Source organism: Phallusia mammillata, chromosome 4 (genome assembly GCF_965637545.1).
Source record: "Phallusia mammillata chromosome 4, kaPhaMamm4.hap1.1, whole genome shotgun sequence".
In the NCBI taxonomy this organism is placed as follows: domain Eukaryota; kingdom Metazoa; phylum Chordata; class Ascidiacea; order Phlebobranchia; family Ascidiidae; genus Phallusia; species Phallusia mammillata.
The window spans coordinates 14,826,506-14,840,728 of record NC_137255.1 but is presented as its reverse complement, the minus strand read 5'-3'; the positions used below and the strand labels follow the sequence as shown (position 1 = coordinate 14,840,728).

Genomic DNA, 14,223 nt, shown 5'->3' with positions numbered 1-14,223 from the left:
AAAAACTAAGCATCCCTGTTAGGAAAATACTTGGGGTTCGACAGGAAAAAATACAAAAAAGAAACCTTCCGGATAGTTTCAGGCACCGAATGAAATAGGACACACACAATTTCCCTAATAATATCATTGGTAATGGTACACTTGGACCAACATTTAAGTTTCAGGCCAAGATAATTACTTGAATTGAAAGTTTGACAACTATATCAACTGGATGCAATTGAATTCTTGTTCATGATTTCGGTGTTGCAAGTTGTGATCTTTAGGCCTTCTTCTATTAATCTGCTTAAAAACTCTGTTTAGACTTTTACTTTCTAAAAAATCTTTAAAGGTCGAAAGATTTTTTTTTTGAAGTAAACTAAAAAAAATAAGACAAAAATTTAAAACGCATATTTGGATGTTTCGCTAGCCTGATAAACGCATTGACAAAACAACAAAGTGTTTCAAATGAATATTAATTCAAAAAATTTTTTTTTTTTAGAATTTGACGAACGTTGCATTCTATTGAAAGTTTATTGGACCTTAAGTTAGAGCTCGTGTGGTTGCAAGAATTAGTGACGTCACATAAAGTGACGTCATAATTTACGTCCGCCACCTTGCATTTTTGTAAAACTCGGCGCCTATGCACAACATGCATCTCAAGTGTACGTAGATTTTAAGCTGCAAAACTCTATTTGTGACGTCATAGTTTAATATTTCACTTCATAATCGTTGTTAATGGTAGTTCTTTTTGAAGTAGAAAGTGGATTATGGCTTGTTGGTATTTTGCACATCATTATTTCTGTTAGGACCACAGAATTTTTCACTGGGGTGTACAAATTTGGAGTGAACGTTAAAAGGGTGTACCGCTTCAAAAATACCGATGCGTTGATCGGTATCAAAGGGAAAGAGCGCAAAACGAAAAGAAAAAAAGATTCCTTCGGCTATTGTGTACATAAGGAAACTTGTGGTACGACAAATTTGCCTAACAAGCGATACAAACCAAAGAAGGTTGTAGAAAAAGTTGCATGTAGACAAATTTATTCTGTTTAGTATTCTTTTTGTGGTTGTTCGGGGAAGACAAAAGATTAAGGACAGTTTTTAAAAGGCACAATTCGCGATACATTTACTGTTGTAAAGAGGTCATTTAGAACAGAGGATCCCAAACTTTTTTAACGCGACCCAAATGTTTCGAAAGTACAAGTTTGTGATTTCACGCGACAAATGAGTAAAACAAACAGTCAGATAACTTGTGACGTCACAAACGAACCTAGACAACTTGTTACAAACGAACACTGCGTTAAAACAAGCTGTTATGACATTATTATTTCGCAGTTGTTTAAGGCCTTGAAAAAATGAAGGCTAAGAAGCAATGTTAAAAAGTAGATGACATCGTTTCAAAACCAAGCGAACCACCTTTGGGCCGCGACCCATACATAGGGAAGCACTGATCTAGAATACATGAACGTTTGTGATGTGTGGAGTTTTCGATTTACTCTAATTGCCCAAACAAACTTGCATCCAAAGTATTTTACATTTACTTAAATCGTTACTTATAGCAAGAAGTTAAACGAAGTATCGATTCCGAACTGAGGTGTGTCAGAGCCGGTATCAACCGACTTCAAATTAAGATTCTCTGCATCTTGCTAAATTGCTGTCATAATAATTCAGCACACCCTTTTCGCGACCCCCAATTACAACGACGTTGTGCTTGTCTGGGATGCCACGTTCTTCCGATTGCACCTGTGTTCCGAATGCCATTGTCAACACTCAACACCGATCATAAATAGCTATAGGTACTGGCCATTGAGTTCTTAGTGTTTATAATAACGTCATAAGGACATGGACGCAAATTACTTCCCGCCAGCGTGTACACAATACAGTTAAAGAACGGACAACGTGAATTACGCAACTCCACACAAGGCTATGACGACAACATGAGATTAGAGCCTAATTGTGGGTTTCCTTCGTCAAGTCAAGTGTGGGGCAAATGTAGGCATAAAGATCTCGGTTATAACGCCCTGGCGCGGAAAAGACTACGCTCGACAATCAAAGTGTTTCAGGCGCCAAATAGAAACAAATAGTTTTAATGAAATATGAGCGAACTTTATAGGTTGAAACAAATAAGGTTGAGTGCGATTGAGATAAATGTTATGGAAACAGCATAAGCAGTATTTCAAATAATTCGCATTATGGCACGTTAATTAGTATAGCAGTTATTTTTTTAGTTTTTATAGAACATTTTTATTTAACAGGTCTAATGTAGCTATGCCAGGTTTCAACGGTGTAATATATGCCAGGTTTCAACGATTTCAAGTTTTAGGTTTCTACATCAATCTATGTTCTGTTTCAGATTCACGTTAGAATGTAGTGTAACTACATCACGGAAGATAGTTGTGAAACATGTTCATGAAAAAGTTAATTTCGAGCAAACAGATTAAACAGGAATGAATATTTCCTGGTCAAACATTTTCTTCTTTTCTTCAAAATTAAAGTTCTGCGGCATATTTTTCTTGTTTTTTATCGTTCGTTCATCCGGGAGCGAGATCTTGTCATGGAAAGGTGTCAAGCACTTCACTGACGACGACTGGCGCACAAAATATGTAGAAATTGCCTTAAATTCTTCATACACGATCTTTGGCCGAGGAAAATTTGATCGTCTATTTGTGAGTGGCTTCCTGTGTAAAAACCCAAACCGGTTGCTGCGCAAGTGAACGTAGCAGTTGTGCAAGCCAAAATTGGCACCTTGTTTGCACCCATAATTACAATCAAGGTCTTGTTTTGACCGTTACATGATATAGTCCGTAAACGCCCGATATTTGATTTATTAGCGACAAGTGCGGTTAACCAAAAAACTAAATATAAAACAAACTTCATGTTCAACTCGTTTTTAGATAAACGAAATGGGAACAATAAGCATGGGATCCCCACAGCGAACAACTGAGTTGCATGACGTCAGGGACGACGTGATTTTGTTTAGTCCAATTCTGATTGACCTTCGAAAAGCTGGTGAGTCTTAAAGTTACTGTATTGCATATTAAGTAAATTGTTTTACGTTTATTATTCAAACCATGTTTGGTGGCAATTTATAAAAGATGTTTATTCGTTCTCACTACCAAAATGGTTATAACCGGATGAAAATAATTTAACAAAACACGCTAATAACGAAATACAAAAAAAATCTCAAAGCATAACCTTTAAAATATGGTTTGTGAGGGCAATTCAATTTTTAAAAGTCTGCCGAACCAAGGCCCATAGGCCTTTTCATATTTTGTTTATCTTCTAACCACAAATCCCCATCCGATTGAAACGCAATGTGCGTTGCACAAATTTTCTTTCTATTTTTTTTTTCAGTTGTACGTAAATCCATTTCGTACTTGGAGCTTTATAATGCGACGGATCATTTCAAAATTCAAACCATATTTCGCCAATCCCTTCAGGATCATGATTTCACTGTGTCACAAGCATTCGCTATAACGTTTAACTTCACCATGGTAAGTTATTAGTGAGCTGTGAACTTATCAAGTAAATTGTTTTGCACAAAATTTTATCTGTTGTGGAAATTCAAGATAACCTTCAGAGCAGTGTTTCTCAACCTGGGGTTGCGAAGCACTTTTGAGGGAATAGCGAAGACGTAACCCAACTAGGGATGATTTTATCCGTATCATAAAAAAATCCGTGACTTTTCTGTTTAGCATAGTAACTCACACGACAGGTTTATTAAGAATTAAGTTGGTGTTGATTTAAAACAGCATTTCCGATCATAAACTTCTATGATCGTGGTTTTTGTTTTTTTACATGAAAAGCACGAAAAACGGAAAAGAGATTTTGGTGACATGAGCCACCCAAGCAAAAAATTATGACCGGGCCGTGTCCAAATACGTATGGCTTACTAGTGCAACCAAGTCTGGGTCGGACATGACAACCGTGTCTCAACCTTATATGAATGTATGGCTGGGTTGACATTGAAACACCCCCATGCATGGTGCGTACGTCAGGATTATGTTTGGTCCATGTACGTTCCGTGCCAACGGCCATACAATGGTACCCTTGCCTGGTCCATGGCTGACAGTCCCTGGCTTGTTGCGTCGTTACGCCACACTTTGCCTAACATGCCCCGGACACCCACCTTGCTAGTTTTTCTATCGGCTTTCCGGATGAGTACGGACTATGACCCACATATTGCTTTTATCTGAATTTTATTGCCACAAATACGAACGGAAAAGGGAAAATCATCAACATTAAACGTACGAAAAACTGTTACTCAACGTCGACGCACAATATTCGCGCTGCAGTCGTCAATTAAAGACGAGCGGTTGCACCTTGTTGTTAATGAAGGTTTTAGGAAAATGCCAATCGTTCACATCTTTACTTCCCCCGCTGAACTGAGTTTGACGTGCGCCCATGAAGATATCTAAACAAAAAATAAAATAGATATAATCGATTTTACAAAACATGAAAATGCGCAGTATTATTTCAAAACTGTTTACGGTTTAAATAATTTTCGGTTTTTAGAAAAAAAATGATGGCTACAGGCTTACATGCAAACATGGAAATATTATGGTACAAACAAAGATACAACGAAATCAATAGGACAACAAGTGCTTACCTTTTCATACATAAATAAGTTGACGTCCAGCAACATATTGCAGTTCGTAAGGCAAAATAAAGTATATTCCTGAAGTGTATTCCGAAAAATAGACTTAACTGAAAAGCTGCATGCTGCCTCAACAACTTAACTTTCACTTTAACACAGTGTGTTAACAGAGCTAAGTCATTCCACTGAACTAAGTTCCTTTATCGTCGATTGGCCAATAGCACTGCTTGAGCTTAAACGCGCCTTTGTTCGAAAGTTGCACTGTGGCGCGAAAAGGGAGAGCAAAACTTCAAAGGCATGATTGATCGACGTCTCAAAATTGTGCGATGGTCGGCCTTTGTAGCTGCCAGCGGGGTGCGTCACTTACGGCCAAAACATAACGCCCTTAGCTGAACAATTGGTTGATAAATAAATCTTTAAAAATTGCATTAACAGTTAGGCACTATTCACGCGATTTCGTAATAAGTGTCGACGAAACGACAAAACAAAAACTTTTTTTACGTTTAAGCAAACCATCCATTCAATTCAACACCTAACTTTATAAGTAATATGAAATTCATTCTTTAAGCAATTATTTAATTACAAACTAGCCTATATGTTATGTTATTCCAATAGTACTTTTTTTCCTAATAGTCAAACTTTCTGTCTTTATGTGACGTGCATCGAATCAATAAAATTTGTAGTGTTTACAAGCAACATTTACGACGCCGTACAAAATTGTAACATGGCCATGCTTGTCTTTTCATACCATAATCCTTTGTACCTGACCGCCATTAATAATCAGACGAGGGCGGTGTATGATTATTCCAAGTTAGGACCAGGTATGAAAATGCCTTAAAAAAACTTAACTTATATGAATGGGAAAAGTTTGGGACTGCCGTTCATTGGCCGTTTGGTACATACGCAACAGATAATCGTGCGCAAGAGGCCAACGGCCGAGCGTAAAGGGTAGATAATTTTCGCCTGGGCATAACCACACTTTTAGGGGTTTTCTATAAGCTTACATCAAAAAGTTGAACTGTTACAGTGACTTTTGATAGTGATAAAGTTTTTATTGTTGAAGTGGCTATATATAATCAGGTCGCACTAGAACGGTTGACGGAGATTTAGATTGTGTATATTGATCGTTTACATTTGAAAGACTAATTTAAACACTTGTTCTGTTCACATCAGTTTTCTTGACCTTTAACGTCACCGTAACCACAAAACACATCACTTTAATCTCGTCTATTAAAACAGATATTAATACTGCCATCTTCAAAGCAAATGTCAGATGTGAAACAACTGCGTGGAAAACCCGTCTTTCCACTTTTGATCTCAAGTCGGAATCTACCAGCGGTCGTTGATTCTGTTTAAAATTTTAGCGCTGGTCTTTAGCACGACTTCTTGGCATTAGTTATAGGCCTCACTGACATGAACATACTTATCAGTACGCTGTACGGAGACATATGAAACCACAAAAATCGGATTATTCGTTATATAATAGCATCTTTTGTGTATCAAAGCTTGACAAAGGCTATCATTACGCAAAACTCGACTAACCAGAAAAAAACAACCTCATCGTCCTACGACAAATTATCTTTAATTTACAAAACTGTAAACTCCATTACTGCATGTGGATCATATTGTTGTGTATTTTTTTATATCAGATGGTCTCCAACTCAAATGTTCGAAATATTTATCAAGTTGTCTTGGCTGGAAATAAAAACAAAATGTATGTTGGCTATTTCTACAACGTCACTGAATTCACGAATTGGGAGGAAAATTACGCAAGGGTAATTGGCCATGTTGGTATTTATTCTCCATTGTTTAGAACAGTGGTTCCCAACCGGGAAGAAATTCCTCCCTTTTGGCACCACTGGTTTGGAATATCGCGTTCTCGACTTTAATTCTAACATTCTATTGTTGCAGGGGTTCCCAACCTTTTTTCGATCTCGTACCACTTCGACGCTTTGTACTGCCACGCGTACCACTTCTTGCAGAACAACTTATTTAATCGAATCATATTTTATTAAGAATAATAATATTGGCCTACTAAAATAACACTAAAGCAAATTTAATGATATTTTTGCTTTTGTTTACTGTCCACCAATTGGCTGAGCAATCATTTGCCGTAATCAACGCCCACTGTCCCACAGCGTTGTACGGCTTTTCAAAGCAACTGTGCTTCTTGTTGGCAATTGACATGACCTGTAGTTTGTAGATCGTAATGATACGAAACAACAGAAATAGTTACGTAACAATAAGAAGAGGCTTGGGGATTTTTTTTTGTAAACAAAACCAGATAAACAAAATAGAAAGTTGTGAATCCAAATTTTTGTGAAAAAAAAACGAAAGCTACTCGCGTACCACTTAAAAAACCTTCGCGTACCACTAGTGGTACGCGTACCACCGGTTGGGAACCCCTGTATTATTGCAAACTACAAGGAATATTGTTACAATCTGATAAAGCGTGGATGGTTTACAATTTACATAATCTATACATTTTAAAATATTCAGCTTGTTTAAGTGAAAGATCTGTGCCATGTTGCATCTGTGGTGTTTAACAAAATAATACATAAGCTTCCCTAAACAAGGCCGGAATTCAAAAGTTGAAACTAAACTGATTTATGACAAGATGTAGGCATCTGTCGCCCTTGTTACTTATCTTTTTTGATGTATGATTAGGCGGGAATATTTGCATTACGCGATGGAGCCATTGAATGCTCTCACGAGGCCGACGGATCGGGAACTAAAGATATGTCGAACTTTCATCAAAGTAGTAACGTCGACACGCCGGGAACATTTATGTGGAGAGTTGATTTGCCTCTTGAGTGTACCTCATTTAGTAAGTATTCCAATTATACAATTTTTAAAGGCTTTTAAAAGTTTGTTTACCGTAGAACTGATTTTGAGACAGGATTGAATCAAAGATAAATCCCGAAATAAAATGCCGTTGAAGACAAAAAACATTTTGTTAGATGTAATCATTATCTTGATTTCCAATAATTTTAAGAGCTTTTACGTGTTTGTGCCCGCAGGGAATCAGGGATACGTAATACACACTTTGAACTCACAGTCACGGCAGATTATTAACAAATTTTAAGTGAATAAGATTGTTGTTAACGCGTGTCCACTTCAGTAACTTTGACAGAAGCCTTTCCATTAAATTAACATTAATACCCATAAGCGTGCGTGAAATTTAACGGAACAATTGAGATCAACTACTCAATCCTGAATTTATCGGTAGAGCAACTAACACTGGAATTTTGGCTAGCGCCCGGTCTGGGATTTTCTGGTAGGTGGCGCAACGGAGCATAGGCGTTTATAGTGCTGACTCAGCAATTTGGGTTTATGGCAAGAATAATTGCCGAGCACCATTACCGCCCGGCGCCCATGCTCTGTTGCGCCACCTGCGTTAGATGAGTTCCAGTGTTAGTAGTTCTACCGAATTTATCAGCAAACAAGCATACAAAGTAAAAAAAATTGGTCGACTGGTTCGGTAAATAGGCAAATTGCGTGTACCATCGGACATTAAAAAAATGTTATTCTTTTTTCCCCAGGTACAGAGGCAATGAGTTGAGTTGAGTTTATTTCGCTTGGTGAAAGACAACATAGCGACACAATAGCACTAAAAATGTAAAGTTTTGATTGTTGTTTCAGAATCAGAGTGTGGGATCGCAAATGTTGCCAAGCGCTTGTTCAACTTGTGTCCAGTCGGCGAGTTCTTCGAAACAGTTACCGCTGCACGGTGGAGATTTTACACTTTCTACTTCTGCAAAGCGGGGAGAACCTTACAGGACGGTTCGGTGACCGTTAAGAGAGATTGCCAGTACGATTCCGATTACTATACATACGAATGGACGGCCCTAGCTACAAGCCAAAGATGTAGCAAACGCATCAAAAGTAAGTACACGTGGTCCAAATGGATTGGCCGAAGAAACGTGCGTTTATTACTGGCAGGCCAATGACATAACGCAATAATAATTTTATAGCCAATCTAACACATTAACAGACATGAATTGTAATGACTTTTGAATGCTTGTAAACCCCTTTTGAAAAAGATGAAAAACATTATTGAATGTTTTTTCCTTTTGATCAGGTCTTTTTTTTGCAGATTTTTGGTCAAATTTTCACTCAAAGCAAACATAGCATGGTGGAGAAAAGCAGTAACCCCTCATGCACCTTCGCAAAAGTTCATACTATATCAATAAAAGTTTTGACACAATATGCATTGTGCTATTCTGTTTGACCTCTAGTTCTGGAAGCAGCTGGAATTCACTTCCAGCAAAAAAATCCAGAATCATTGAACAAGTCTGTATGTTACATAACGTCCAGCTGTTTCACTGGGTCTAACAATTTTGACAACTTGGCCCCGTTTAAGTCCAAAATATCGCGCGACAGGGTCACCAGCTTGTATTCTTGGTAGCTGATAGTCTTTGAGTTTGTATCTTGTCAACAGCTCCTGCTTTTCAGAGGGTGTTAGTACAACATGTTCTGGTACAAGCTGTAAGACACAAATATCTTTAAAAACATGTCCTTAGAATATGTTAATAACCACAAAAAATCTATCGGAGATATTCATTAGGACTTTTACAAAAGTTTCATATACAATTCAGATTTTTACGGAAGTTTTATACAAAAGATTAAGCTACCACCCAAAGAAGCAGCAAATTAACACAAAGTTACAAATGACAGACAAGTAAAAAAGGAACAAGAAAAAAAAAACCTAAATTACAACATCAAACAATTAAAAAGATTAAATGGACTTGTATCGCAATTGTTGAAACTTTGAGAAATAATATACCTCATGTTCAGTAATGTTAATCAGCAACTCTTGTTCCAAAAACTGTTCAAGAATATATTTTGGTGCCATATCAAATAATGATTGTTTAGCAGAGGGTGTCATGCCTTGTTGCACGACGATAATTGCTCGCTGAATGTTCTCTTCTTGCATTCTTTGACAGTATGTCTTGATTGTCTTTACTCCAACCTTTGGTTCCTCTGATAAAAAGATAAGGATTTTACACATGACAAACCAACTACTATACCAAAGCAACCATAAAAAAAGACTTTCTTTCTTAATTGGTAAAATGCGGTTTCTACAGTTGTGAAAGTAAAATTGGAGTTCTGTCAAGTGTCCAAAGCAGTGGTTCTTAACCTTATAGTGATTGCGTACAACCTTACGACTTTTTCTATGGCCGCATACCACCAAACCCTATTTGGATGAGTAGACAAAAAAGGCATATTCTTCTTTACTATGACAAAATATTCCTAAAACCAGCAATATTAGCATCTCCGAAAGAATGTCCAAAACACGAGTTTTGCCCAAGGTTTATCAGTTGGGTAAGTTAAGTTGCAATTTTGGATTTGACTTGAAAGTATAATAGAAAGCTCATCTGCATACTACAAAGTTAAAAACCACTGATCTAGAGTTATTTAGCACCCACCCGGAAAAAACACAAACATCTGATCTGTCGGATCATCATTGTGAGCAACAAGGATTGTAAGATCTTGTCGTCCAGGTTTTCTCTCACTGGGTTTATCACCAAATTCATCTTTGAATTCCTCAAGGGATTGGTCAAGTTCATGTTGTGTGACCAAATATCCACGGTCATGGCAAAGCTAAAATTTAGATGTGAAAATTTAATTTGCACAAACAAGGAGTTAGTTAAATGCAAGAATCAAATAAGTCCCGAAATTGTTTAAGCTCATTATCCAAATTAACAACACCAAAAAGTACAAATTGATAAACAGAGCAGTGGACTTGGCAATAAACCAAACCCAATCTAAACACAGGCCACTTGAAACAAAAGCATTCACTGCCCAATAAAAATGAGTTGTCTATATTAGAAACACAGCAAGCTTAGTCAGTACTACATAGGATAGATATAGAATGATAACTTCATTAGTCACTGTTTGCTGTTGAAACAAAATCGGACTGGTGCTTAGTCTTACTGCTCAACCAAACATGGCATATATGTATACGGTATGTTGGGAAATTTCTTTTAATGAAGTCAGTTTCTTAAAACAACTTATTCTTGAAATGCAAAAACAATACAGCAACTAATAGATTAGTGATATTATACTTATAGCAGAAGCATGACAACTCTGTCAATCATAAAAAGATACAAATTGAAATATTGAGCTTTCAAAACACACATATTGTAAAAAAACAAATAAACAAGTAATTACTTGCATCACTGTTTTCCTTATTCTCCATAATCTGTACGTTTCAGCTTCATCATCCATACTTCAAAATTCCTTAAGACTTTGGTGGCAAATTCGAGGTACTTTTTTTGTTTGGGCGTTTATGACAAACTTTATTATGTCTGAGTGAAAATATTTTTTGGCATTTTTCGATTCTGAATGACTTTATGAAAGTAACAGTAAATACAAGTATTTAGGAATCTCCAAAATCTTTTTTTTTTTCATTTATATCTGCAAAATCTCAAAGCAAGCTAACATTTAACAACAAAATTGCAGAAATTTACTTGAAGCAGATTCAGCAGAACATGCGCATTGCGCACAATGCCGCATGACGCAAGTGTGAATATACGACTTTTCCATCGTACAAATAACACAACTATTCGATAAAAAGCACAAAAGTTATATTTATAAGTAGGGCAATTATTTTTTGACCTAAAAAAAGAAAAATTTTGACCTACAAATTAAAAATTTTGACAAATTTTGACCTTAAAAAACTTTTTTTTGACAAAATTTTGACCTAGGAAGAATTCAAGTAGTTAAATTACGCATTATCGTTCAAAAAGTTAAAATATGGCTAGGCTAATCTAACTACAGCGAAAGAATGTGCAAAAGTCTAACACAGTCGACGAAGGTCTTTTCAAAGTACAATAAAAATACTCGTTTTCGTCAAACTTTAGGGTCTGCTAAAAATGGTAATTTGTATATTGCCAAATATCAAAACATTGGAAGCTTACACTTAGGCAAGGTTGAACAACCTGCGGACGTACTGCCGCCGCAGAGACGAGTTTGTGCGGTCGTGAACATGTTTTTAATATGTCTATATGTACTGGCGGCCGTGACGTAAATAAAACTCGTTTGCTAAATATTATCATTTTTAAACTGCTTTAAACAGTTTTTGTGGTACCAAAAAGGGTATTACCATAGTATACTAACTTTACCAGCCTAGTAGCAACATCCGTCAGACTTTTTGTACGCCTATTGTGTGCTAACAATGCGAACAAAACAGGTACCACAAGCGTCAGAATTTCGATTATGACATCATAAACGTGGGACTGATCTTCGTATAGTGCAGCTCAAACTGTGCACCTAGCTAGAAATTAATCTGGGTGTTTTGGGCGCTATTAGATGGTATGTATATGATATAAACCAAGTATTTTGAAACAAAAATAAACAGGTAAATGACGGTCGTTAGTAAAATAAGATGCGCAAAAAGGTTGTGCATCCCTGCACTAAGCTTTTATTTTCTTTTTTTGACGTACCAACTAGCAATGTGTGGTTTGTTCGTAAGCAGAAAACCAACAAAATATTGGCAGCAAAAACATATCTTAACAAATAAAAATTGTCGGAATTAAAGGAATCTTGAAACAAGATGCTTGTATTATTATGTCAGATTTTAACAAAATGACTAACAGTAACTGTTGCCACTACGTTTGAAAAAAAACTGATTATGATTATCCAAACAAAATTTTCTTAAAACCTACGATGTAACTTTGGGGTTCGACCAAAGGCTGAAGAATATCGTGGGGGTTCGGCCGCTATAAAAAGTTTAAGAACCACTGGTCTAACAGAAGGGCAAAAATCTGAACATACACCTAACCTATTCTGAAAAGGGAATGAGCTAATTAAAAATCGCTGCCCAAAAACTGCAGCTAAGACACAACGAAAATTATTCAATACATTTGTATAAACGAAAGATACATGAAGTATCTAAAGCAAAACCGAAGCAAGAGCTGCACCTAACCTGCAGGCTGTAGCTGTCGTAAAATGACTTGGGACCTACCAAAATTTTGCACGTTTTGAGGTGTGTTCAGCATCACGCCATATCAACCTAATTGTTTCACTCACTTGATGGTTTATGATTCGCAATAATTGGGGCAATGGGCCAATTACAACAGTATAAAGTAAGCTACAAGGTGTAAAACGAATAGTTTGCCGGCAGTGCAACCTCTACAACACCACAACAATGCAGTTTGTAAACAATTTTAACTTTGTAAAAAAATTTGACTTTGTAAACAATTTTGACAATTTTTGACCTATTCTAAAAATTTTGATAGTTATAGTTATAAAAGGTAAACGCGAATCGTATTGTAAAACGTAAGCAAAGTGGCCGTAAAATGTTCACAAATCTTTAGCTAGTCACCACCAAAGCATACCACTGTACCAAAAGCCTACTATCGTACTGGTACGCAAAATAAATGTTGAAGAAATGGTCTTTTTTACATCGTTTCTTTTTGCAACAGATGAAAATTGACCAAAACCTGCATTTAAAGCTGTTTATCACATGATTTTACCGCAGTGCCTTTTTTTCTAAACTAGAGTCAAAAATGTTTATGACGTCACTACTTCATATTTCAGGCTTACGTGGGTATTCGTTCTGTAAAAGAATGATTACACGTGCATTTGGGCTGCAGTTACATTTCCCATAGCGATTAACCAAAGACATGCACAAAAATTAGCACTAGAAAGTGATTTGTTCAGTATTCTCAAGCGGTTTTCAGTAGTCTGGAAAGTAACTGTTTTGTTCTGCAGTTACAGTTGAAGGGAAAAATATAAATATAAATTTAAAGTCGCGTATAGGACGAGAATCCTTCTATTAATATTCAAGTCAATAGGCTACTTCGTCCATGTGATTTTAACCCCTTAAAAAATCTTATCGACGCTATATAGTTAAAACTACAACTTCATTTTCACCAAGACAGTTGAGCGGCTTGTTTAGACACCACTCCCGTTAGTGCAAATCTGATTCAGATTAGTTTATTTAAATGCACGGTATAAGCAAAGACAGTGCACTACCCCATGGGGTTGATGCAGGTGCGGTACGTTCCAGGTTTTGACATTTGGTACGGTATTGTAGTGCGGGACGCTCTTCGCAACGAGTTGTGTATAGTACTGCCAATGTAATATATACTGTACCGTAATGCCATCCTTAAAGAGCAAACAAAAATGCTATACTGGGCAACAACTAAATCATTATTAAGTTTTATAAAAACACTAGAATTTATCCGTAATTGGGTGCATTTAAGTTTTGATATTTATGGGGCCCTTATGTCATGGGCCCTGGTGCGGCACAACGGCCCGTTGGGGCGTTTTCACCGCCACATGAAAAGTGCACTCATATGACACGGATAGAATAGGCCCCAATTGGATAAACGAGCTATACCCTGGTAGTATACCTGCATACAGCCATTCAAGCTCGGGGGTGAAGCAGTTTCTCTGTTTTTCAAGAATCAAATAAATATCGAACCACCCCCATTGTCCCCTCCACCACTAAAAGGGCATATGTTATGTGGCGGCGTTTAAAGCGTTTTATTTTTTGTCCTGTTTTCAAACATGTTTCGAAAAAAGAGCATAATGAATAGGATTGCCAAGCTTCATGTTACCCTAAACCCAAAACAATTTGATTTCACACTGCATGCAATTATCGCCGAGTTTTTAAATCGTGACTCAATTAAAACTTCGTG

At 36.8% G+C, this 14,223-nt stretch overlaps 2 protein-coding genes and 1 long non-coding RNA gene across 3 annotated transcripts; 1 reads left to right on the top strand and 2 right to left on the bottom strand.

Moving 5' to 3' along the window:
- The first annotated feature begins 2,371 nt into the window (after nt 1-2,371).
- On the top strand, nt 2,372-8,873 carry LOC145224416 (uncharacterized). The gene is made up of 6 exons (XM_080090904.1): nt 2,372-2,642; nt 2,871-2,985; nt 3,331-3,470; nt 6,223-6,348; nt 7,241-7,400; nt 8,216-8,873. Exons 1-6 carry the CDS (start codon nt 2,424-2,426, stop codon nt 8,521-8,523), a joined length of 1,068 nt encoding a protein of 355 aa, XP_079947030.1. The 5' UTR covers nt 2,372-2,423; the 3' UTR covers nt 8,524-8,873.
- LOC145224417 (uncharacterized) lies at nt 4,159-5,065 on the bottom strand. Its single transcript, XR_013859645.1, has 2 exons — nt 4,586-5,065; nt 4,159-4,390 (listed from the first exon to the last, which is right to left on the bottom strand). It is a non-coding gene; the product is annotated as an uncharacterized LOC145224417 (long non-coding RNA).
- Nucleotides 8,128-11,028, bottom strand: LOC145224415 (DNA-directed RNA polymerases I, II, and III subunit RPABC1). Its single transcript, XM_080090902.1, has 4 exons — nt 10,748-11,028; nt 10,003-10,177; nt 9,360-9,556; nt 8,128-9,059 (listed from the first exon to the last, which is right to left on the bottom strand). Exons 1-4 carry the CDS (start codon nt 10,802-10,804, stop codon nt 8,856-8,858), a joined length of 633 nt encoding a protein of 210 aa, XP_079947028.1. The 5' UTR covers nt 10,805-11,028; the 3' UTR covers nt 8,128-8,855.
- Nucleotides 11,029-14,223: the final 3,195 nt, after the last annotated feature.